We start from the raw sequence: 27,108 nt of genomic DNA on the forward strand, positions 1-27,108 counted from the left end.
AAGCTTCATTCTAGCCCACCTGACAGTGCATAGCCACTAGCTTGATGAAATGGCAGAGAGTCAGTGAGCTCTGAAGGCCATTAGATATTTTAGGTGATGGCCTGCACTCCCCGTCCCCCCTGACGCTGTGCTTTTCTCCACTATAGCGGGGGATCAGGCAGAGGACATGAATGCCGTTAGGCGTCGGAGTTAGCCAGCCAGGCAGGCGGACACAGGCCGATAAGCGTATGTTCGTTTCATAAGCCACGGCTGGCTCAAATGGGCTGCAGAGAAAATGTAGGATTTTGAGTATTCTTTTTATTCACCTTTTCACTTCCTCTGGCTCATTCAGTCGGTGTTGCTGCTTTTTTCTTTCCCTTTCTCTATTCACAGCCAGTGTGTTTCTCACAAGGTCAGGTGTGGAGTCTATTCTGCCTCACACCTCCCGTCATTTCTCCTCCTCTCCTCGCTCTGTTTCTCTTCACACTGCCATCCCCCCACGTCTCCATTTTTAGTTTCCCCCTTGGTCTCTATTTTTCACCTACTTCCTTTCTCACTTGTGTAATATCTCTCTTCTAAATGTCTGTCTTTTGTCCCTCAGCTGTCTCCTATTAACCTTGTTTATAGCCCACATCGTCTCCCCTTCGAGATCCTCCTCTCCTCTCCTCTTCTCTCAGGACGTTGTCTGCACTCCCTCTTTCATTTTCTATTCCTGGCACCATGTTCTCTTCAAACACTTTCATCCCCACTTTCCTTACACCTCACCCCCCCCCCCTCCGCGCGCCTCCCATTCCACTCTCATCCTCTATCACTTTGGCATTCCCAGGCTGTCCCTCGTCTCCTCCTTTCATCCTTCTTTCCTCCTCGCACACTTCCTCAACTCTTCCTCTGCTCCTCCTCTCCTCCTTCCTTCCTGATTAATTTCCTCTTCACAGACAAATGGTGGGAAATATGTAAATGTCAGTGTGACCGAGGAGGGGATCAGGGAGGACTGTGTTAACATGTCACGACTGTTGCAGCACAATGTGAGTCTGTGTGCATGCACATCGTTGTGGGTGTCAAAGACATAACGATAGGTGACAGTACTGGATGGCGACGTCTGACTACTCGCTAACTGCTGACGAGGGCAGTTTGCGCATGCACTTGTTTGTTTATGTGTGTGTTGCTGGCGTACTTTCCATGTCACCTGCAGGCAGCCGAGCTACTGTAAAGTAGAGCAGCGGTGACACAAGGCTTCTGTTACCACTCGCCTCCCCTCCAACCCTCTCTTTCTCTCCCTCTGTCGCTCCTCCTCTCTACTCATTCTTACCCTTGAACTGTCTTTTATTCTCTAATTCCCTTAGTTCCTGTCTCCCTCCTCCTCCCGTCTCTCTCTCTCTCTCTCTCTCCTTTTTAATATGACCAATGCTCTCTAAATATTTATACTGACTATTTCAAATGTCTGCAAAAGCCTGTTGTGTTGGTATAGACGCACACGCGTGCACACTTTTCTCCTGTGTCTGCTGTTCTAATGACAGTCTCTGAGACTTCAGGGCTGGGAGTTGGGGACTATCATGGAGGATGAAGACGTGCAAGTCTTTGTATGTCTTGTGTGTAATACTCATTTCCCTGGGGTTGTATAGGGGCTCATAAGGCCAGCCTGTCTCTCATCTGAGCTCTGGCAGGAGCTGACCTGTGTTGGCTCCACTCTTATTGCCTCAGAATGACAGACAACAGGCCCAGCCCGGCTCTGCCCCCATATTATGTGTGGCCACAACAGCTGTGCATGCGGTTGTGTGTGTGAATTTGCAAATGTGCAGACAAGTGAGACCTGAGGCAGAGGAACTAATATCCAGTCCCGCATTGTGTAATGACCTCTGACACTGTTCCATTCGCTGAAACAAGACTAGTAATCAAGGGTTTCAATCACCCCTTTTTTATTGTGCTCTGCTACATCTTGTGGTAGCCAGGGTGCAGCTTTCATTTCCAAAGCTAATCTGTAGTGAGTCAGACTAGTTCAGGTATATAGATGTGTGTGTGTGTGTGTGGGTTTGTGTGCATGCTTTTGTGTGTATACTTGCACAGATATGCTCTTGTATGTGTCCAAGAGGGAGAGAAAAAAGAGCAAGCTGTTCCTCTCAATGAGGCTCTGTGCTGCTCCCACAGGCTGCTTAGTGGCTGTCCAGAGGTTCCTCTGTGGGCTACAAGGGGGTTGTTTTGTGGTTGTAAATTGGGCTGGTCCTGGGAGAGCTGGTGTTATTCTAGGAAAGGCTTGTTTTCCTCCACTTTCCCTCTGTCTTCTGCTCGCTTTTCTTTTCCTCTGTATTGATAACTCTGATCTCCCTAGAGTAGAGAAGGTGTGGTGTTTATTGCTCGTCAAAAGGGAAAGAAAGCACTGGCCTTTCTTCTCATCTCCTCACCTATATATATGTGTGTGTGTGTGTGTGTGTGCAGATCATATTAGTCTCACAACTGCTTTGGCTCAGCACAAACTGGTGGAACTAGTTCCGCAAGTAATTGTTTGTCTTAAGGGGAAATGATTTCCTTGGTGCTGTTGTATGTGTGTAACTTGCTGCGCGACGCATTGTAAGCACACAGACACACAGACCCTGGCTGCACTCATTTGAAGTTGTGTATCTGCAGGTAATCCAATCTTACGTAAAACAGGTGCCATCTTGCTGACACACTAATGCACGCTTACTCATACAAGTAATTACATTTTCACAGAGACCCGGATTACACACACACACACACACACACACATGTGGACAGATTGTCGTTTTAAAGCGCCTTCTCTCTTTCTGTTTCTCACACATCCACCGACACAACGCACTAAGAAAAGCACATTTATTTTGACTCTCAGGAATGTGTTGGCACAGCAAATGGCAGGCTACAGAAAAGCATAAACCATCCGGATGATTTATGACCTATGTGCAAAAGAGAACGGGATTTTTTTTTTTTTTTTTTCAGCCACTCTGTCCACACACGCACAGCCAAGAAGAGATACCAGACTCTTGGCCTACTTGCCTGGGTTGCTGTCCTCTGTTGTACCAGACGCTTCTACACTGCTCATTTATCAGGAGCTTTTGTACCAACACGATTCCTCTGCTCCGTTTCCTTGTCTCCTCTGCTAGTATGGTAAAACCGGGAAGACGGACCTTAACGTTTCTCCCTCTTTGTCTACTTCTCCTAGGAGTGTCTGGTCAGCGGGTGAAGGTGGAGCCAGAAGTGTTGTCGTATCCTGGCCAAACTGTCAACCTGCGCTGCGCCTTCACTGATGCCACTGGGATGCAGCTCACAATGGTCAGATACAGTCTTGATATCATTTAGTTTTTCTTTTCAGTTAGGATTTGATTACTTCTTCATACAAATGCACTCATATCGGCTCTAAACTGGATTTGTGGTATGAAATTCTAATAAAAATGTCTGTTTCATTCAGAAATTGCAGCTCATTGTGCTGACTTGACACTACAATTTGTAGAAATTGCTTGGGACTACAATTTGCTCCCACAATTGAAGCGAACATTGACTATTAAGCGAATACACAATGTAAAATTTGACTAAACATGTGCCTATTTTGCTGTAGAATAAAGTATTTGTCATTTATGTATCAACCTTATTCTGCAGGTGTGTTAAACGTAGTCCCACAGATGGATAAGAGCAATTCATTACAATCAAAATAAACATAAAAGGATAATACAGGTCCATGTGCCTTGTTTCCCTATTCCATTAAACCTTAATCTAGCAAATCATAGCCCACAGAAAGGATCCCAAGGTGGTAATAGTCTTTTCTTTTAAATCAGATTTTATGAATCCGTACAAACATTACTAACTTTCATTTTGCTTTCGGGGATTGAATATGGTAATAGAAAGACTTCTTGGTCGCATCTCAATGAAGTGGGAAGTGCACAACTCTGGTTGGTTCCGCTAAGAGCAGCTGAGAGAGAGCAAGTGCTGCTCCTGAAAGTCACATCCATATTCATACCTGCCCCAATTCCTTGATTGTGATGCCGCTGTGTGTACACTGCCCCGTGGAGTTTACAGAAAAATGGATGGCGTCTTAAAATGCTCTGCAGCGTTGCATATCAATGCCATGATAAAATGAGTCCTGCTGTTGTTCCCTGGACACTGTACGCATCCTAACCACTGACCCCCTCCACCACAGGTCACGTGGATCTACGAGCCGAAGGACGGAGAAAGGATCAACATTGCTGTGTTTCTCCCCAACTTTGAGCCCAACTACCCCGCCTCGCCCGTGAAGGGCAGAGTCAGCTTCATGCCCAGTCCTCCGAACGTGAACAATCCCTCCATCGAGATCAGCAATGTTAGGATGAACGATGAGGGGAAGTACATCTGCGAGTATGCCACCTACCCCACAGGCAACGAGCAAGGCATCACGTACCTGATCATGCTGGGTAGGTCACCAACATAATCCATGGAATGTGTATACACAGAAATCACAAACAAAATATAACTGATAACTATGCATTTTCATGCCACATTTGGATCTCCTTTTGAAAACTGGGGTAGCTGCTTTTCTTTTCTTTCTATGTGCCAGGATAACGGATTCCAATTTCTGGAACCACAGAAGTTTAACAACCATTACCCGGTTGAAACGGTTCTGTTCCAACGGGGGTTCAAACCCGTCACAGGATTCTTTCTCCCGAGGACACGAAACATTGTTAAATGCTCCTTTTTATAAAATGTCTTTTCACGCCTAAATTGTCTCTTTGTCGGGTATAAAGGAATCAAACCCAACACAACCCGGACTAACCTGTTCTGAAAGATCTTTAGTTTGTCAAAGACTTTTTGCCAGACTTTCATACTATGAACAGATTGATTAGTCAAAGTAATTTAAAACAAGAGAACTGGCCGACTGCTTTTCCGCAAAAAAAAAAAGTAACGTCTCATGGTGCTGGTCTCTCTAGTAGAGTTAGTTATTTTATATCTAATATGCAAAGTAGTCTCCGCCTCCCTCTGAAGCTCTCTCCTTCCCCCAAAGGTAGCATGCAGGTTAAAAAGATGTCCAGCGAAGCTTGATTGCTCTTTTAAGTGCTATTGTCAGCTCAATTGTGTTCTTGTCAATGCAATAGAACCATTGGGTTAACCTTGGCCACCAGTGCCTCTGCTCCGCCAACGCATCTTGCCTCCCCTAAGGCACTATATTGATCTGGCTGCTTGTCATTCCTGCTGTCAGCTCCTGTCCTGCCTGCTCTCCTCTGATCCTCGTATCATGGAGGGAAATTGAGGATGGGGGATGACAGATCATGTAGTGATTTAGGAATGCGTGTATGGAAATGCACTGGACCAGTCATGGAGATAGTTTATCAACAGTGGCGGGTGATTGGGATAGCAAGGGGAATAGATTAAAGAAATGTAGGGAGCGGAAAAGAAGATTTAGGGTTTGCACTGGTGCTTGTAAGTGTTTATCAATGTAGGCTCTGGACAGAAAATGAACAGAGTGGGGGGACAAAAGCGGTTTGAGTTTTTGGATTTGCATTTGCCAGGCTGCCGACTCAAATTGTTTATCAATAATGGTGCACATTATCTTTCCCTCAGCTGTCTTATTTCTATTTGATCTATGTCTACATCCTTTAATCTTCTCTCTGCCACTCTGTGTGTCTCTCTCTCTCCCGTCACCCTTTGCCCTTCCATCAATCCATCCGTCCATCAGCTAAGCCTCAGAACTCGGCCTCCGTCGTCACAGTGGAAGCAGGTGGCACTAAGCCGGTCGTCGTGGCACGCTGCGAGTCTGTCGACGGCCGCCCCGCTGCCACGATCTCCTGGGTGACCGCAGTCAACGGCAATGCGACGACGGTGGCCAAGACGGGGGCCGACAACACGGAGACCATCAGCAGCGAGTATCGCATGCTTCCCACACCGGCAGACAACGGGAAAGACCTCAGCTGTGTGGTGGCGCACAGGACCCAGGTCAAACCAGACAGCTTCCTGTTGAAGCTAGCAGTTCAGTGTAAGACACCACACACACAACCCAGCACTGTCTCTTCCATGAACTACTTTGCTGTTCACACTCTAACGGGAAAGCTTGGAGTGACTAATTGAGTTCGTTGCCGTTTTTGTTTTTTCTCCTCCCTTTGTTCACCTGTCCTTCCCTCAGACGCCCCTCTGGTGACAATAGTGGGTTATGACAATAATTGGTATGTGGGTCGTACAAATGTGATGCTCACCTGCCAGGCTACCGCAAACCCTGCTCCATTGACCACCCAGTGGAAGACGTGAGTATCCGCACATCCATCATCATATTTTTCCCATCGTTTCTTGCTTTCTCTTTCTCTTCCTCTTCTCTCTTTTCCTCTCAATCTTCCGTACCCTTCATTCCCAGGTCCACAGAGCGGTAATCAGCTCTTTTTATTATTGCCACTACAGTCCCGTGCTCTGATTATGGAGATAGCGTATCATTTCTCATAATGGACTCTGCGACTCGAGATTTAACCCTAGCATAATGAAAAGCACAATATGACTTTCTCTTTCCCCTTTTTCCCCCAGTATTATCAGCTATTAACGGAACTGACGAAATTAGAAAAAAAATGAAATACAAACGGAAAGTCTGCTTAAAAATGGGAGAAATTAGTTTTTGGGCCCAGATCTAGCAGTTTTGATTCTCCTCCTGTCCCCGTCGTATTTTTCCTTAACTGTGTGATAATGGATTGCCTTTTGAGGAAAGGGGGTACTGATTGGTTTTGCAAGATGAGTGGAATTTGATGACATGGCACAATACAGCACATTTCTGTAAATGCACATATGTCTCAATGCTCTCATTTTGCCCAAAGTTGAACAAACCACAATCCTATTCACTTCTTCTTTTTTGGCCTTCTCCTTTTTCTAATGCCGGTATGCTCATGTCCCTGCAGGATGTCAGGAGAGAAGCCAGACACGGTGCAGATCACAGACAACGTGCTGAAGGTGCTGAAGGTGGACGATGCTGTCAACACCACCTTCGTCTGCGAGGTCAAGAACCGCATCGGGATCGGCAGGGATACGGTCACAGTCATTGTTCGAGGTGAGTTTGAGGACACAAACAAGCACACGCACCACCATGTGAACATGAAACTATATAAATACATAGCATGTGCATAAGCACTCCTTTTTAGATCCAGGTCCGATAACATTTAGAAATGCACTTACACCTGCTTTGAGTGCAACAATGTGTGCTTGACACAAGTAATACAAGTGTTCTATTGTTGCACTAATGAATGACCATTAGAATCTCTCCTGAGCTCACGTACCCTCCCATTTGTGTAATTTGCACAAATTGCAAATGTCCTGCCACACAGATGAATTAGACACAGTCAATGTTTCAGTCAAGCAGTTACCATTTCAGAAGTGAAATGAAAATCACATTTGTGGCTCACATGGGCCTCGTTTATCACCTAAACCTTCCCCTGGCTTGAATATGAAAACATTTATATCATCTCAACTGATCGACTGGAACCAAGTGCACTTTCATCACACATGCTACACATTTCCTGATGTGCGACGCTTGAATGTTTTCCTCAGGGACACACACACACACACACACACCTTGTTCTGTGTCACATGAACACACACACACACATTCTCTGTGCTGAGGACTGTCTTGGGTGTGTAGTGTAGGGCTAGAGGGTCCAGCTGCTCTGTCCGTGTTTGTTTTTTAGAGAGTGAATATGTATGCGTGTGTTTTTTGGTTCTCCCTTTCAACTTTTAATATCTCTCTTCTTGCGTGTCCTATTAAGAATGCATGTCACATTTCCGTCTCTTTGCATTCGTGCTCTCAATAAAATGAAAACAAAAACTTTCTATGCCTCAGCGGTACTCAAGCTCTGTCTTTCGACTTTGTACGTCGCACATCGGGAGCGGTGCACATAGACGAGAGATGATAGCGTTTTCTTTTCCTTTTTCTAAAATGAGAGAGTGCGGTCCTGATCACAATAGCTACTGAACAGCTTCTCAGCAGTACCCTTGGCCATCACTAATGACAGGAGAGACTAAAGAAAGGCAAATGAGCGTCTTCATTAGAGTCAAAGTGATGCATTTAACTCTCGGTGACATTGTTGACTTTGAAATGAAGTGGATTTCAGTGTTTCTTTGGGTTTAGCTGAGACGAGAGGAGCGCTGATACACCGTGGGTCTTTGTGTGTTTGCTGGTTGCTGGTATTTGCGATGTGTTATGTGTGTATTTAGCTGTATGCATCTGTCTGTGTGCTGTGAAGCTTGTCGTAGCATCCAGACTGGTGCCCGTTTCTATTTAAAGAAGGTCCCTACATCCAACCCCTCCGTTCTGCAATATGTTTAGCTGCACCCCTCAACAAGGTTCACTCCTGCATTTCCCTTCATACAAAATACATTGCCTCCGCTTTCCTGCCTGCACTTAACCGGAAGTTATTTTCTGCTGACATGGGGGTAAATCGTGCCCGCAATGGGGGGTTTGGGGGGGGGAGGTGGAGAGTGTGTTTCTCAGGTAGTTCCAGTTTAAGAGCAACCCAGCTACTTCATGCCCTCATTTTTTCTTTCCTCCTTTTTCTTGTCCTTTTTTTGTTTCCCCCCCCCCTGTCTTTCTCTCTCACCCCCCATCTTTCTTCAAGTCCCTTGGCTCCTTATGGTGCCACAGCATGCATCACCACTCCTCTGGGGCCATTCTGTACTGCTGCACAGCAGCGTAACTGGCTTCTGTAGCACAAAGGATGTCACCATCTCCTGCTGTGTATTACAAGCAACAAGCAAGGGAGATACAACGATCGAGGGAGCAGAGGGAGGAAGATGGAGGCGGCTGCTTTTCGACTAAAAAGCCAGAGAACGTGCACCAGGATAGATCGGTGCCAGCATGCTCTCGTCACATTGAGGGAGCCTTGCGTGAGGGAGAGAGGGAGAGAGCAGATGCTGACGGCATTTCAAACTCCCATGGGAATCTTGTGCCACTGCATCCCATCTCCACTGCTATTGGCCTCCACTATCTCTCAGCATAGCATGTGTGTCTGTCTCCAAGCCTCTCAGAGCGGATCAGTCACCCTTTGCTGCTTCAGCTTCTGGCTGCTTCTCTCCTCATTCCACCATCCGCTCCCTTCTTCCTCTGTGTTTTATCCTACCTTTTTTACTCCCATTCTTCATCCCACTTTCTCCTTTTTCATTTCTCTGGTCTCCTCCAGTGTTGAACTTCCCACAGTTTCCTTGTCCTATCATCTCCGCTTGGCCGTCCACCTCCTCCATCCGCCCTCCTTTGCACTCCTCTCTTACTCACTGGCAGAAGAGGAGGAGGATTAGATGTGAGCTAAATTTGCCGGCAGTTAAGAGTTGACTGAGGCAACCAGCAAGTGTCAGAGTTGAGGAGGTTTTGTTGAAGGCAGAGAGATGGGGAGAAGTGTTCAGAAAGAAAGAGATTGAGTTTGTGTTGGTTGGAGTGAAATGAAATGAAAGAGTGGATGATCTTTGAAACGGAGCAAGAAAAAGATGCAGAATGACTCCAGATGGGATAGAGATGCAGACCTGTGGAGGCTAATGTGAATGTGTGTAGACAAACAGGGCTAAGGGGGGCCGACAGGCGTGAAATGGCCAGCACCTGCTACATAGCAGGTCCCCCCCCCACCCCCCCACACTCCTCTCTACCCCACAGCTGCTGACACTCACACACACATCTACAAACTTGTGTGTGTCTGTGTGGGTACCCTCAGCCTTGTCCCGTGCCCTCGGAGGCAGAGAGAGGGATGGATGTCATCTCCCCACCTCCTCTCATCTTCGATCCATGCTGCTTACTCACACACAGAAGTATTCTACCCCTGCTCTCCGCTTTCTTTCGATTTAGCTCTCCCTCGCTATCTCTTTTGCTGCAGTTTGCTCTTTTCATTGCATCTCTCATCCTCACAGTTAGCATATGCTCTCTCCTCATCCTTCTTATCTCTCACAGGTTGTCTTTCAGCCTCCGCAAGTCTGGCACTGATCTCCCGCTCAGAGAGGAGACTCCTGCCCCCAGTATTCTCTCTCTCTCTCTCTCTCTCTCTCTCTCTCTCTCTCTCTCTCTCTCTCTCTCTCTCTCTCTCTCTCTCTCTCTCTCCCCCCCCCTGCTCATGCCTGTGCTGTCTCCCCCTCTCTTTAAGCTCAACTCTTCAGTAGCGCTTCCTTAATCACAGCTTAGTAGTCCCCATCTCTTCATCCATCCCTCCATTCCGGTCTCCTCTCGTCAGGGTTCTTGTGTGGCTAACCCCCACTCCCCACAGCGTTCTGTACTGGGGTGCATCAGCTGAACCTAAAAGGTGAAATGTCCCCAATCTAAGGGCTCGTCAGTTCAACGGGAAATACATTTCCTCTCAATTTGGTGCATTCTTCTCTCCCATTTTCAGACTCAAGTTCAAGAGAAAAGGGCTTGGACAATATCCTCCACTGTGTGTGTGTGTGGGTGTGTGTTGGAGGCTGCCTGTATCTGTCTGTCTGTCAGTGTGTGTCTTCGGCCATGCGAAAAGGGCTAGGGAACAGGTCTGATGGAGCCAAGTCTCCCTCCAGCATGCTACGGGCCCCCTGCCCACCCCTCATTAGCACACACTCACAGCTCTCTTCAATAAGTTAACATGCTGACAGAGAATACTACTAAGCTATGCTCTAGGGGTGTGTGTGTGTGTGTGGGAGGCTGCAGTAGACGTTACTTCCGCTCCATCTCTTTCATTACTTGCGGTCACTTGGAGCTTACGGTCGTGCTGGACATGACTACATAGGAAGCATTCTGTTTTTTTGGCCTCCACAGTGTGAGGGACCAGGGTACACATAGAACTGGGAGAGCAGGTAAAGACGGAAATAATATGGATTTTATTCACCCAATAACATATACAAGGATTTAAGATGGGGAATAAATAAATAAGTTCCACATAATTGCGCTATAGTCTACAAAAATGTATTTAACTAGAACTTAAATTACGACATAACACAGGGCTCTATGGGCCACTCCCGATCCATCTTCACAATGCAAGATATATAAGTGGTTGGTGGATCCATACTTAATTGAAGGAGACAAGACCTCTCTCCTTAGTGGTATACTGTAGATAGACGGTTGTTGAGGACACCCCTCTGGCTGTGGGAGCATGGCAGAGTCCGTGTCCCCAGACCAGTCTATTTAGGGGTGTGTGCTGCAGCAGCTCAGTCTTTTCTGCCGGATCGTCGGCTGCAGGTAACACCCCCCCCCACCACCACCACCACCACCACCACCACCACCACCACCACCACCACCACCCCCACCACCCCCATGTTATCCACACAGCATGCATAGTGCAGGTTTTTCTGCTGGCTCATCCAACAGCATGTGTTTAGAAGATGTCCTCTCCTCACTCACTAAAATAAATTCCTCTGGTGCTTTGTTAGGATGTGTCTGGGTTTGTAGTGGGCCTGTACCGGGAGCCTTGGGTGGCTTCTTTTACATCTATCTCATGAATCTTATAAGCATTGTCTCTAGAAGGGGAGAATAAAACATGAATTATCACCCACGAACGGATTTAAAATCACCAGCATAGACTTTTGAGAGAGCATTAAAAATAATTGGATGAGAGGAATTTAGGGGACATTTGCATTTAATTTTCAGCGTAATTCCCTTTGATGAGACGGCAATGTGTGGCAGCATGCGGCTCCAAATTTGCACAGAGATTGTTGCCACGTTACCCGTGCCAGAGCGCCACGGAGCCTGAGGTGATAATGCATTTCTTGTGTTCCTGTTACAAGTGGACACTGAGGGCCAGCTCTCACTCTCGTGTGTGAACGGGAATGTTTAGCACTGCTGTCGGAGAAAAGGAGGCCAGAGAGTCTGTGTGCTTGGGGAGGCGGCTGGAGGAAATTGAAAGAAAGACAGAAAATATACCCGCATGAAATACATTTTTTTCCCTTATAGGCATATGTTGAAAATAAAGCACAGAGGAAAAAAGTAGCATGTGGAAATACAAAGATGGCAGGGAGAATCGATTTTTTTCGGGGACACGAAAAGAGTATGCAGGAGACAGCTGGTGGAGGCAGGGATGGAGGAAGGGTTAGTGGAGATGAGAGGCAGACATGAAGAGGATGAGGAGGATGAGGAGGATGAGTAGAGCGAGGCACAGGTAAAGACTGCCACTTCTTCTTTTGACACAAATCAGTGTTACAAGAGTAATTATGTCAACTCTCTCTACACTTTTACAATTTTAAATAGACATGATAGTAAGAATTGTGCTGATTCACTTCTTTACAAATTCAGGCAGGGATTTCAACTGCAGCGTCCGCCGTTTAATCCTCTGCAGCGGCTGGTGAAAGTGCACAGAGTGGAAAGGAACGCCAGAGAAACAGACGGGATGTTCTGCTTAGCCAAGGGTTCTTGATTTCATTGTGTAGCTCATGTGCCCAAACCTGAAGGAAGCAGGAACACTTACAAATGATGGACAAAAAAACATCCGTGACTCTAAACTTGAATGCTTTGAACCCTTAAAGTAGGAATAATATGCATTCAGGCATCAATATTCCCTTGTATGAAAAATGGCTTTTAAAAGCTCTGAAGGGAGGAAAAAAAAGTTGTTGCAAAAACAGCTTTTGGAATAAAATCTGAGCTGTGTGTCCCTCAAACTGAAGTGCTTCTCCTTACTATAGCAGTTATTACTTGTACACATTTCCATGTCTGTGATTTGGAGAACATGTTTGTTCAAAGGGCTTCACAGTCCAGTGACTGCGTACAGCATGAGTGGAGCTGACCCTTAACTCCGGCAGTGTTAGTGCCGTACTCCCTGCACACTGAGTTATAGATGATGACTACATGGGGGAAACGGTCACAGGGTCTACGGGGAGTTGTCATAGTCCCAGAAAGCACTTAGAGCCCTGAACTCGTGGCCCGAAGAGCCTGTGCAACGCAGTAACACACTGTCATGGTTCTGCTCGAGGCTTTACTCGCTAGTCGTGTCTTAACTCGGCCTGGTATGCAAACCTCAATACTTTTTGAGTAATGACTGAAATGTGTCCATTTGCCTAATTGTGATCCGATACTTCCCGATTGAATCGGGAATCATAATTTTGCTGATTTTTACAAACGTTGTAAATATTTTTTAGGTTGTATGGCTGCAAACATGACTATTGCATTTTAAATAGGCTGATTTTTTTTATTTTAGAAAATATATCTTCGGCGTGTCATTGCCACAGTAAATTGAAACATTTTAAACGATACCAAGCCAAAGTTTTTAACTGGTGGTTTCCTTCTCTGCAAACCAGTTGTATCTTTTTTTGCTCTTCAAATACCTGCTTTGAAATATTGTACTAATATCACTGCAGAGGGATGAGTGGGGAGTGGGGAGTGGGAAGTATGAGACGTCTTCACAACCCTGATTAAGACAACTGTACCTCGCTCTGGAGTTTTGATACACAAACAGAAATACTGTGCATTGGACTGTGGAGCCTTTTTTTTTTTTTTTATTAAAAATTAACTTTAAATGGCTTCTTTTCTTGTGTATGCAATCGTGACTACATTAATAGAGCTAATTGGCGCAGCGCCTTTTTGCAGAGAGGGTTTGCCAAAGTTTTGCTCTGCTCAATGCTCATGGCTTCCAGGAAGAGTTGTCATTCCACAGTCACTCCACCACCACCTCCTCCTCCTCCTCCTCCTCCTCCTCCTCTAATTTCCAACATCCACTCTTCAGTCCATCATTACCCTCCTCCTCTGCATGGCCTCCACCCGTTTTTTCCCCTGCACGCGCCATTCCCTGTTCCTTCAGAAAGTGTATGAGTATGTGGCTTGCGGCCCCCCCTCACACCCCCTTGCTTTGACTTGCCTTGTGATTTGTGGTGAGCCTTGGATGGACCCTGGCCGTTGAAGGGCAGCACTGGGGGAGACGTGGCTGCGTCGTTGCCGTGACGCGGCTGTGGGAATTGGGACAGGAGCAGCTCTGAGGGAGAGGAGGAAATGTCAGTGTAGGAAGAGGCTCAACACACACACACACACACACACACACTTTTGACTGTACTGACACCTCGACACTCTTACACACTTCACTGAATACAATTGAGACCAGCACCACTGACGTCCTCCTACCTTTCTCGTTTTTCCTCCATATTACCCGTTCTTCCTTTTTCCTCTTTATGCTGTCTCTATTTCCCCCCCTACCCCCCCCTCTCACCGTGTTTCACACTGTTCTCTTTTTTCTCAACCATATTCCTTTTCTTCCCTTTTCTCCCTCCCTGCCTCTCCTCCCTCCTACAGAGCCCTCAGTGAGCCCATCCAATGCCGGCGTGGTGGCAGGAGCTGTGATTGGCTCCCTGTTGGCCCTCCTTTTGGTCGCCGCGCTCATCGCCGTGCTTGTCACCCGTAGCCGCAGGCAACAGCAGGGTTACCGCGCCAATGGCGGCAGTGACATGAAGACGCGCATATTTGGCGGTGGCAAGAAGGCCAGCAAGAACGGCACGGGTGGAGGCGCAGGCAGCGGCGTCGGAGGCGGCAACAACAACGGCCCCGTATACGTTTACAACGAGAGCTCCTCCCACCAGGGCATCGGGGAGAAGAACAACCACCACCAGCCGCTCACCATTGGGGGCCGGCCTGAAGTCGTCGCTACTACACCCACAGCCCAAGATATCCTGCTGAGCAATGAATTGGATGACGTGGAAAGGAGGAAGTTTGATGAGCTTGAGGAGGATGAGAGGTATGACCAATTCACCGGAGGAGCCCCCATCCTTCAGCTTCGCCCACCGCATGACCAGGACGATATGATTGGAGATTACATGGATGACGACATGGAGTCCCAGCGGGACGGCTCTGTCATCTCACGGACTGCTGTTTACGTGTAGAGGAGGAGAGGCGGAAAGGAGGAGTAGAAGAAAAAGGAGGGATGGAGGATTCCTCCCGAGGATTTTGTGGTTTCAGGGTCAGTTGGCGAAGAAAAAATAATACCACTTTTATTTTTTGAAAATTTAATTTGAAACATAGCCTACTATTAATCACAGTGCAGCCCCAGAATGGACTGAATGAACAGGAGGGTGTGGACGGATATTCTGAAAAGTCCCTAAGAACTGGAAATCAAACGGAGAAAAGAAACAACTTGTCTCACACTGCTTCTGCTCATGCTATCGACAAGGACTCTTGACAGACAGACTAAAATGGAGAAACTGTGTAGTGTGGGAGTAGAATAATGGAATCATGATACACGCTCGGCTATAAAGGGAGCAACTCACTTGCATATTCACTCTTATCTTCACCAGAACTGTAGAAGTGGTTGTCAAACGGTTACGTGTTGCCTGCTGGGGAAACCTTTTGTTTTGGTAATGCAATGGGCTGTGACAGCAGGTGGGTAGTTAGTACCTAGTGATGGGTTAGGTTTTAAAGGTATAGACTGTAGCCAGCAGGTGATTTAGAGAAGAGAACAAAGTATTTGCTCCAGTCTACTGGTGAGCTTTCATTTACACTTTCACTGCCTTCCTCTCAAACTTCTCTGCTAACTATCAGCAACAGTAGACACGCTTGATTTAACACCATTTTGCATCTGAATACAACAGAGTAGGTTTGCACAGGGTTTGAGCTGATCTCTCAACAAGGTATTCCCTTGCAAACTTTTGTCCTGTGCCTGGAGGTAAGCGACGGTAAGCAAGAGATGAGGGAGTGAGGCGTAGTCAATCTGACAGGGTCAAGGAAGAGGGAGCGAGAGAGGGATGCAGGAGGGCTAGAGAGGAGCATGTCTGTTCTTTTCTCTTCCTCCTCATCCCTGTCTCTTCAGAGCACTCCTGACAGGAGGGGCTTGATTGGTAATGAGCCGTGAAGTCGCTCGCTTAGCTGGGACCAACAGATTGCCACCACTTATCGTTTATGACGTGGCGATTGCTCCCCCTCCCACCTCCTAACGCTCTATCGTTCCTCCTTCTCTCGCTCTCTCGCTCTCTTCATCCCTTTCTTCCAGTGTTTATGGGGAGTTTATGATATATCCTGTAGTGTCGAGGTCAGGGCCACAGAGTAGTGGGCTGATATTTCACTGCTCCTAATTTGTCAAACGCCCTACTTACTGTATTCCAGCCATGTCTGCTCTGACATACTAGACCTGACGAATCCACCTTGCCGGATGTAACATATGCCTGCCCCCTAAGTGGTTAGGTTAGATAGATTTTCTATGAGATGCATGTAATATTTCTTTCCATTAGTGGAGGGTGTTAACTGCAGTGAATTGATCGGGAGACATAAAAGGTTGCGTCCACAGCGAAGCTCCAGGAGTCATATTGACGAACGGGCAACAAGCAGGGAAAGGGCCCTTTATGATGCGGCTTCAAGGATGATTGTCTCCTGACTGCTAATTTATCCTTCTAACGAGCCACCAGAAGCCTGCTCTGGCAAATAATAATGCGTGGCTACTGCCTGCATTTGTATGCGTCACTGTATCTATGTAGGCACTGGACGAGTGATGGACAATCTGTGAGAGAAGTCCTACTGTAGCTCCTCTAATCATGCTTTTCCTGGCCTTCTAATCATCTTGCCCCCTCCCTTGACCCACTGGGAATCGGATGAGTGCAGCTCTCGATGACTGTATTGCCCTCTTGTAAGACCCAGCAAAGATCTGGGTTGCAGTTCGCTGCAGGTCATGAGGTCAAATGCAGGGAGACCCATTGCCAAGAGCAAGGGTGACTGTGCTTGCCTGCATTTCCTCATAGCTGTTTTTAACCTTGAGCTATAGAGGTGAGAAGCACTCGCATACAGAACAAGTATGTGTACAGGCCGAGGCAGTGTTGGTTTACCATTGTGATGGCTTTTAGAGAGGTGGAGAGCGAGCAAGAGGGACACAAAAGGCAGATGACAGAGACGGCTTTCAGTGTTTGAGTACAGTCTAGAATATTGTAAGATTATTGTCTAATGGCCTTAGTTTATACATAAATGCAACTCCTGTCAACCTGGGGTACAGTCATTTTACTGAGCACAGCTGATTTGTCACAACCACTCAAAAAAAAAAAAAAAAAAATGCTTTTACTTATTTTTGCACTTGTGAGTGTAACCGCAATGATGAGTAATATGAAATACTTGTTTTTTGGGGTCAAAATAGCGACAAAACTGTTGTATGTACATTTTGGTGTGAGGTATCTGTGTACTATATGTGTAAGCATCTTTTTTTTTCTTGTAAAAATGTGGATATATTCGATGGAGCCAGTGTTGCCAGTGTTGTGGAAGTACAGAGGAAGGTGTTGTGGGTCGGCTAAGCCTAAAGTTAAAATATCTCAGATGGCATTCCGAATGTAATTTTTAATCTAATGAATACCTTGGATGTTAAAACATGCTGGACCGACTGAGCTGAGTTTGCCTAAAGAGTCCATTTGTATTGGTGAAAAAAACAAACAAATTATATATGCTCGTATAATGTTTTTGTTAGCATTGCCTGCATTTCCACATAATAAGCACACAGTGTTTTTTTTGCACAATTGGCTTCTCTCTCCTCGTCATGACAGACACACGCACAAAGCAAGAATACCCACAATACTCATAATGTATCAGGTGGATGGTAACCACACAGGTGATGGTCTGTGTACAGTCAGCTCTGTGTGTGTGTGTGTGTGTGTGTGTGTGTGTGTATAGTAGTGTCAGTGTTTTGTGATGCTCTGGGGGAGGGGGGCGGGGTGGTGGGTGGGCGACTCTGGGATAGCTCTCGCCGCCATTGGGGCTGTAACCTGAGTAGCCACCCTTTGTCACCATAGAAAACTGGCAAACTGAAGATATTACTGTGCAATTTGAAGACGCACTCATTCACGCACACTCAAATATATATATATATATATATGCAGAATGCAGAGAAACATTCGCCCACACACAAACACCTCAGTCACTCATTATGCTCACTCCCACAAGCCAAACTGTGCAGAAGACACCTCATACCTGACAAGTCTGCCATCTCCTGACATAAGCCCACACAAATATACTCGCATAGCAGCACGCAAAAACACACACATGCACACAAACACTTCTTTCTCCTCTTCGTGCTCGGTGGCTCTGTCGGGTCATATACTGAGGCCTGTAGCTGTGGAAAGAGTTGCAGCATGATGTGTCCCCTGCTTCACTGCTTTCTATTCCCCCAAATAGTCCAAACTGATCCAGGATCACCCGAATGACCGCGTAGAACAGAGACAACTACACATTTAGGGGGCACACCTTTCACCCAGTATCAGAGAATCCGGCTTTTTAGGAAACTGTTTGTCCGTTCAACTTTTGTTCCCCATGAGGATTATCGCTTTCATAAACATGCCACCGCGTTGACCTGCTCCCCCTCCCGGATCCCTTTCGATGCTTTTAGAGTATCACAACACTCATCTCCAAAATGTAGTTTTTGACTTCTCTCACTTAAGCCACCTCCGCAAGACACACACACATACACACACACACACACACACACACAGACATACACACACACACACTGTTGGCACCCAAGTAAGATTTGTCAGACAAAAGTCTTTTAGAGAAATCCTGATCCTGGCCCGGGTCTAGCACCATGTTAGGTAGTCAAAACACACAATATATATATATATATCCCCCCCCAGAAAGCCACATAGTGTTGCAGTTTCTTCTGCTCCAAACATTTGATGACTAATCAAAGCCTTAACATCTCCCATCTTACTCGCATAAAAGAAGAACAAAAAAAATCGAAAACCTCCCTGTGTACATAGTATAAATATATAAATATGTAGCAGAGAAAAAGATATTACTAATTTATGGTGTCACGTTTGTGTATTTCTCAGTGACGGCAAGCATGAAGGATTTATTTTCCCTTATTACAGTTTTCCCCCCTTTTCTGTTATTTTGCAGTGCTTTATAATTTATGTTTTCTGAGTGCTTTATTCTTGACTGCTGCGCTGTGATTGCTGCCAAAACTGGCAAATGTGCTTCTTCTATACAAATGAACTGTACACACAACAAAACAGTCTTACCCCGAAATGTGCATTTTTATTATCGACTGCTCTGTGTAAACGTTGTGTTTTCTTTTTGTAACTTTCGCTTTTTCTTTTACAATTTTCTTTTTGACTTTTTGAAGAAAAGAAGAAAAAAAAAAACTGAATTTGAATTGTTGTCACCATTTTGTTGTGTCTTTCTATATTTTTTCGTATTTGGTTGCTATTAAAGATTTATTGATTTTTGAAATGTTCCAGTGTTATATCTGTTTCTCCTTTTCTTCCCTCTTTCTCTTGAACACTTGAGGTTATGTTGGATGACTGGGGGAGGCAGATTGGATAGAAGTGCCCATTGATTCTCAGAGATTAGATTAATTGATCGGGATATGAAGTGGCCGCTCTGTTTCTTGTCAGCCATCCTTCACACTCCAGACACACCTCCCTCCTGGGTGTGTTTTTTTTTTTCCCACTCATTTCCTGTTCTGGCTGTTTGTCTCATTTCCATTTTGATCAATCTGTGTGTCGACAGGTGTGATAACAAGCTTATGAAATGGAGCACAGGAATAGGAGAGTTCATTTAGTGCGTTACCATTGTCCTGTGCTCAAGCTCCAGCTCAGTCTCTCTGATTCTGCTACGTTTCCATGGTTGGCTGACGTAAACTTGCTACCTTGGTAACCACTAAGTAGGATACTGCTGCAGTTGTTTAAAGGACAACTTTATTTCAAGATATATATATATATATATATATATATATATATATATATATATATATATATATATATATATATATATATATATATATATATATTTATATATATATATATATATATATATATATATATATATATATATATATATATATATATATATATATATATATATATATTTAAAAAAATCTGGCAAACACTGTGCACACGCACACAGAAAAAGATAGTTAAGGAATGTGGTGCTGTAGTTTCAGTGGTTTTCCTGGAGGGAGGCAGCTTGTGTTTTCAGTTGGGGAATGTGCCGGCCAAGCTGAAACTGTGAATGGCGCGCCCCTCAAAGGCTGCATTGTTTGAACTCTGACTAAACCAAACTGGGTTGGTCAAATTTTAACAGACGGGCATGTAGTGGGTTGTGTGTGTGTGTGTGTATACAGGTTTATGTATGAATGTTCTGGCATGGGAATGATTGTGTGCTTTCATGCGTGTATGTGCATCTGCCTTTATTTAGTTTTACATACAAGTACCTCCTCTGTGTTGCCATCAAACAATACAATCGAGCTGTGCTGTTAACTGTGACAGTTGGTTTATGGCGGTCATGGCAGCGCATCCTTGATGTGTGCCCGGTGCTTTGATGTCGTCATGTATCTGTGTGTCATCCTGGCTCCTTGTCACAGTTCATTTTTGTTGCAGGCGTCTTCTGTCAATGCACAGCTATTTGCTGTGAGTCCAGCCCACCATCTGGCCTCTCTAATTGCTTTGGATTTGACGGCTGGCGAGATAGAGAGCACTTACACACTCCACACACACTCTGACTCCTTTTGGTTTTGTAGCTGGGTGTACAGGACTTGAGCACAGCAGAAAGGCTTTTTAGCTGCAGTTAGACGTAAAAGCCTGTGAACCACTTACATGTCGGTCTACGTTTGTCCCTGAAAAGGTGTGCACCTCTTGTAAAAGCGGTGACCCCGTAACGCAGAAGCCTATTTGAGCTCCGAGCACATAACCTGGATCCGAAGCCAAAGTGACAGCAGCTACGCCAAGCTCCACCGCTGTGTTCAACATTAGCTTACAGTGATGAGACATGCTGAGGTGCCCCTGGGCAATCCGGCTAGCTGTGGCCCTGTTTATACCAAGTTGTGCGTGTGTGTGTGTGTGTGTGTGTGTATATGTATGTATTAGACAAAGCATGAGCATCTGAGTGTGTGCTTTGCTCATACAGCGTGCTTAAGAAGTATGCTCATGTTGTTCATGTGTTTAGGCACCCGTTGAGTGTTTTGCTGGGCTGCAGACGGCTCCTTTTTTCCACAGGATGTTTGTGTGGACGGTGTATTATGAGTTTAAGTGTTATCACATTGTTTGGTATGTGTGTGTGTGTGTGTGTGCAAGCTCATGTGATGAGTGTCTGTGTACGGTTTTACACGTGCATGTTTCTACATGGATGTTTATTGAAACTTGCGGCTCTGGCAGCTGCAGCCACAGTGTTGATTAAACATTGTGTGTCTGTGTGGATCAGCAGACAGACCCACTTTGGGCTCTCTCTGCTGATAACCGCAAACACAATGCTCCTCATTTAACCTCTCACCCTACCGGCTCCAGACCTAACCAATAAATCCCAGAGTGAGTGATGAATGGCCTGGACTGTTGCATGTGTTTCTGAGTGATGGCTGTAGTGAACTGGGCCCTTCACAGGGATTAAAGCAAGTGTCTGCCTCTGACCTCAATTATTTAAGTTGGTCCCTGCATATTTTTCATCATTTTTAATGCGACTGGCTCTTATTGCTCTTGCCTCTGGTGATTTATCAAATCTCCAGCTGCGTGTGCCTTGTTACTGGAATATTTGTATCAAGCATTGTAACTCTTAAGTGGTTAATCTTTAAACTGATATGTTACTCAGTTTGTAGTCTCTGTACTCCAGCACATTGGATTTGGCTCATAGCTCTTAGTATTGTACATACGCCTCCAGTTTTAGAACAATAATCCTGAGCATGAAAACAAGGTAATTAAGGAGTTTTATGACCAAACTGTGGAATGTCCTTCTCTGGCCAAGTCTGTAATCTGACCTCAGTTCAAGCATGCGTTTCATTTAATGAAGAGGAGACTGAAGGAGGTACTCGTTGTTCAGGCCTGACGGTACATCACAAGGAGAGATAACACACGTCTGTGGGTGTAGACGACTATTTGAAAGTCTGTTAACTTGTCCAATGCTTTCTTTCCCCATGTTCTTTATTACAAGAGTCCACATCCACGCTAGCAGCTCTGAGGAGCTAAATACTAATGTGCATAGTGACCATGCTGGACAGTCTGTTTAGCAGGTATGTTTACCATGTTCTCAGGGCAGTTTCTTTGCCATTGTGCACAAAGTGCAGCAGAGTCTGATGGGAATGTCATCAGTGAGGTCTACCACCAAAAAACAAACTAATCTATATCACCATCTGATGATACTGCTGGATGAAAAGTGTAAGGGTCAGACGCATTATTTCAAGGGGTTAAGGTGCATAACTCTCTCTCTCTCTCTCTCTCTCTCTCTCTCTCTCTCTCTCTCTCTCTCTCTCCCCCATGCTCCCTTTGTGTCTTACAATCAGAGAAAAAGTGCAAGAAGAACAACATCTTTATAGGACAAAAAGGCTGAACTTTCTATGACAAATGTCTATCATACATTATTATATGTATGTTATAATATATATCAGAATTCAAAAAAGCAATGTATAATGACTTGAACTATCTTAATATTTGCTGGTCATTCACTTTTGCAAGGATCACCGTGTATTATAATTGCCATTGCTTTAATACATTAAAATGTGTATACTGCATTACAATCACGGTTAAAATTCATTACATTGTCATTATAAGTTACTCTAAGGGGTTATTGTCTGCTTTTAAGTAAAGTGAAAAAAATATTAAATCGATGCACGAACACACAAAACATCAATTTAACTTCTACTTCACTGTAGTAGCCAACAATTATGAAGTATTATGATACTTGACCTTTTGCGTCATTATAAAATGCTTTGTGACTGATTATACAGTGTTATTAGCAGAGTATAGCACATCATTAGTATGCTTATAAGGCATTCTTGACAATATCGTCATAGAAAGTATTACTGAAAAGAATATTACAATTCCTCGTTCCAAAACCAAATCTGAACAACATGGTCGTCATAGAAGAAAACTCAGGGAATCATCATCTGGGGTTTCTATGAACACCCTCACATTAATGATGTCAGTACTTAAACCTCATAGTCTAATCATGAACATTGTGTCACTGTTCTAATTATTTTCAGTCTAGTTATAATAATAATAATGTACACTTTTATTAATCCCACAGTGGGAGATTCTTCTGTGCATTTGACCCATCTTATACTCTTCGACTGCAGTGTTCCACACAATCATTCATTGCTTTCATTGTTGACATCGCTCACTTTCACACTGTTATATTGAAATGGAATTTAAATCAGTACTTGTTTATGAAAGTGTGTGTGTGGAGTTTTTAATGTCACACCGTCCAGTTTGTTACAAATGTTAAGTTTGTTGACAATATGGGAGTAAAATACCAATTTAGTTTCCGACTATGAAAGTTAGGAGAGGTACATTTCCGTGGCACAGGCCATAGTGCTGTTGGAAAGTTAGTTTTTTGTTGTTGTGGGATATGATGTCTGCTCTGATGTGCTATTAAGTTTAGTTTTGGATGATTGACGGGAAGGCAGCAGTGACAGGCAACAACCATTTACCCCCCCGTATGCGCTGGAAACAAACATTACCTCAACCGTTAGACGTTAATGCAACGCAGATACAAATGATTGTCCTTCCACACCTTAATATATATATTTTTTAAAGTCAAAGAATGGCAAGCTTGTTTGATTGACACATGCAATTTCAACTAAAATGTCACAAGGACCTTCCTATCGAAAGATTGAAGACGTTGTTTTTAAATGAGAAGGAGCTTTAAAAGTACCCGACTCGGCCGAACAGATTATCATGTTGCGCAAGGTGAACGCAAAGTGCAGAGGAAGTTCCATTTGTAAATAATCACAGGAAATTGGACCTCGTATCATTCCTCTTCCTCAAGCAGTAAACGATAACATCCGATCTTCTGGCTTCTGGTCAGTCGGTTTTGTGTGTGTGTGTGTGTGTGTGTGTGTGTGTGTGTGTGTGTGTGTGTGCCACAGACACACACACACCCTCATATACATACACAACCAGGCAGACAGACGGGGGGGTGGAAGTGGATGCTCCCGTTTCCCCTGAAGGCCCCTGGGTGTTTACTCTTCCTGTGCTGACAGGGCTGGAGGTAACGGGTCGGTTGCATTGTTGAGGCGGATGAGGCACGTCTCCTCACATGCTCGGGTCGACTGCTGGGAGGGCAGAGAAGGGCAGGAAGAGTGGGGAGGGAGGTAGTTGAGAGGGAGCACAAAGAGGGAGTGGTGGTGTGAGGAGAGGGACAGGGGTTGAGAGGTGAGATCTGAAGCCTTGTGTATTAGTAAAAGCTACAGAGAGCTGGCCGGCATATCAATTCAACAGTGACTGACTAATGCGAGATTGAATAAAAGGGGGGAGGGGAAGGAGTCTGGGAGGACGGAGAGAGCAAAAGGGCAAAAACCAGAATGAAGAAAGGGAGGAGACGCCTGATTAAAGATGGAGTGGAAGTGGGCTGCCTGAAGGGAGGAGGACCATGAGGGCTGAGTTGTTGCAGCTGTGTTGATTTTAGCTTCTCACAGATCAGATTGTTTGTGAGAGGGAGAAAGAAGCTTCGAAACGCCGCTGACCTCGACACACCTGCACAAACGCCCACCGCCACCAGATGGAAGTTGCAGTTGCGTGTGTGTGTGTTTTGCGAGTTAAATAAGCCCCAAAAGGTCTTCCCACTGTGACTTACCTGGAACAAATCCTGTTCTGGAAAATAGAAAACAAAGAACATTATGTGAATGCACTATGACCACCGGGGAGCGTAGCTTTCAGCTAAGCGTGCACATGTCTGTGCGTGTATTTGTATGTGAGCGTGACTGTGTGGGTATGAATAAACGAGATTTATATCTGGGGAAAGAATGGTTTGTTTCTGCTCCTAAGAATAGATTCTGTGACGGAAATGATTTTGATGCTCTATGCAAGCCTCTGTGCGTGTGTGCGTGTTTGTCTCATTTTGTGCGTATTTGCCCAGGGGTGCTTTGCAGATCAAATGCACTTGCTGTTTAATTCACCGTCTCAACAGGCAGCTCTTACAAAGTATGTGCACGCACCGGCACATGCACGTCTGCATAACCTCACATATAAACATACAGAATGGGAGATGAATATGGAGATAAAAAGTAAATATGTCTGCAAATATTTGGTCTTAGGGACTGGAGGGAGTCTTCTTGTGGGGGGGGGGGGGGGGCTGCGAGGTCCAAAGTAAGTCGCGGATGATCGTGTCCCCGTTCATTTGTGCGTGTAACTGCCGTGCAGATGTTCGCCCGCCTCACGGTACGGAAAGTGCATGCAAATGTTTCGATCTGTGTGGGAGTTCATCACGAATGTTCACAAGTGATTGCTGTTGAACAACTAATGTTTGTTCTGCGCTTTACTTTTTCTTTTTCTTTTTTTTTCCCCCTCATAAAATATCTTGAAATCGCATCAGAAGTGAATTGTATCGTGACCCATGCTATTATATTAACATGAGTCCATCGTGTATGTATTTGGGGCAAAATGGCTGAAATCATAATATTAACAGGAACAAGTCTGTCTCCCTAGAGAAATACAGGCAAATCACTGTTTATGGAATACACTGTCTATTATTGTATTTTTATATATTCCATATTTATTCCATATATTTCATATTATGTTTATATATAAAATAATGCTATGTATATTGCATTTGTTATTCATTCTCAATTCAAACTCTTATTCCAATTACCATTAACATTCCACTGAATGTTGATATACAATAATATTTAATCTTTACGCAGCCCTATTTACATTTATATATTTCCTTTGTCTGCAGGGACATACAGCAGTGTATGGCCAAGTGAAGATATCTGCATTGGTTTAAGCCTCTGCTTCTTTTGCTTGACATTAAATAACAGCCGTAGTGAAGAGAGGACTGTCAGGACTTCACAAAATTGTGTGTGTGTGTTTGCGTGTGTATCTTTGTCTGCTCATGTGCATGTCTCAGCTCCTCCTTTTATATCCACAAACTGCCTCCTCATTCATCTGTCTGTCATCTTATCTCAACGTCTCTTTTCCTGTAATCACTTCTTCTGCCCCCCAATCTTCCGTTCCTATCTTCTTATCTACTGCTGCAGACTAAATGTTAAAGTGCGTGTGTGTGCGCGTGCGTGTGTTTGTGTGTCCAACCTGTCCCGAGGTGTAAAATCATCTCTAATCATTCCTCTTTTCTCACTCCCAACACATCTCCAATCACTTGCTATTGAACCCAAGGCCTCATTTTAAAAGGGAATGCCATTATTGATTTGACTCATTAATTATGGCCCAAAGAAACAGAAGTCTGTGTGCACCCAATCAAACGGCTCCAAGCTATTGAGTCAGACAGTGTTTGCTCTCAGACGCTGTCATTTACTGTGTGTGTGTGTGTGTGTGTGTGTGTGTGTGTGTGTGGCTACTGGGGGGCTCCTGTATGTTTTTGGCCCCTTGTTAATCCCTCCTCTCCTCAAGGGCCGTCAATGATTTTCAACGTCAGCCGTCACTCAAACCCCCACAGCCGAAGCATCGCGGGTAACGGCCCTGATTCTCAGTTGAAGAGTGCTCTTCAATGTATAATGAGAGAAAGGCAGAGTTTGAGAAAATAGCTCTGCATTGCCATGCGAAGCACAGCCACACTGCACCGTCCCCTGTCCGTTTAACTGTCGGCTTAGGGCAGCGATAGAATAAAATAGTCCTGCGCGGACAAAAGGTCTTATCTTGGCGGAGGAAATTAAATGTTATTGAAATGTTGGCGTTTGGCATCACAGGGGCTCTACGTGAAATGTTTCTAAACACACGCCGATTATCGCTCTCACAAACGCGGACGTGCTCTTTATCACCTTGACGGTAATGCCGGCTTCATCCCGGCCACAGACGTGTGATCTGACCCGCCTGCCTTCAGCAGGAGCAGCGGGCAGCAGTGTGCTCTGTTCACTGTGTGTAGTAGCTGGAGCTTCTTTTGTTGTGCGCCAAACAGCGGGGTATGAACAGCAACAATAGATGGTGCCGAGCACTCCCAGTGTGCGTGAATGCAGGTCTCACATTTTGATTAATTTATGTTCCAGTACATTTCAGTTTTCCCAAGTCATTACCCTCCCAAACGACCGTCGTTCCCTGGGTATTCAGACAAACAAAACTCTTAGAAACAATCGCGTGCGCCGCTTTAATGTTACTGGTCTCTTTTATTGTCTTATGCTCGTGCGGTGGTTTACATGCGCTCTCTGGGAGTTTTTGTGTGTCGTCATATGGCTCCCAGTTATTTATCTGTGTATTACACACACTGTCCAGGTGCTGCTCGCAGGTCGTTTATCCTCTGTAGGTCTCCACACCCCTGATATATGGAGCTGTTACATTTCTATATCACAACACTCTGCCTGCGGAGCATACACACTTGCATAATAGTATACTCTCTTGCACCGTGTGTGTGTGTGTGTGTGTGTGTGT

At 45.1% G+C, this 27,108-nt stretch overlaps 1 protein-coding gene across 2 annotated transcripts in view; it reads left to right on the plus strand.

Annotated features, from left to right (window-relative positions):
* si:ch73-22o12.1 (nectin-2) overlaps positions 1–27,108 on the plus strand; it is a 70,204-nt gene that overhangs the window by 24,538 nt on the left and 18,558 nt on the right. Inside the window, exons 2-7 of one of the 2 annotated variants that reach the window (XM_034553800.1) lie at positions 3,152–3,261; positions 4,124–4,373; positions 5,633–5,929; positions 6,077–6,194; positions 6,831–6,979; positions 14,141–14,803. In XM_034553800.1, the coding sequence (XP_034409691.1) occupies positions 3,152–3,261; positions 4,124–4,373; positions 5,633–5,929; positions 6,077–6,194; positions 6,831–6,979; positions 14,141–14,724 (1,508 nt within the window). In that variant the 3' untranslated portion in view covers positions 14,725–14,803. Of the gene's footprint in view, positions 1–3,151; positions 3,262–4,123; positions 4,374–5,632; positions 5,930–6,076; positions 6,195–6,830; positions 6,980–14,140; positions 14,804–27,108 lie in introns of those variants that run through there. The other variant, XM_034553801.1, reaches the window with a different exon arrangement.

The sequence above is a fragment of the Cyclopterus lumpus genome, chromosome 16, assembly GCF_009769545.1.
Source record: "Cyclopterus lumpus isolate fCycLum1 chromosome 16, fCycLum1.pri, whole genome shotgun sequence".
Taxonomy (NCBI): domain Eukaryota; kingdom Metazoa; phylum Chordata; class Actinopteri; order Perciformes; family Cyclopteridae; genus Cyclopterus; species Cyclopterus lumpus.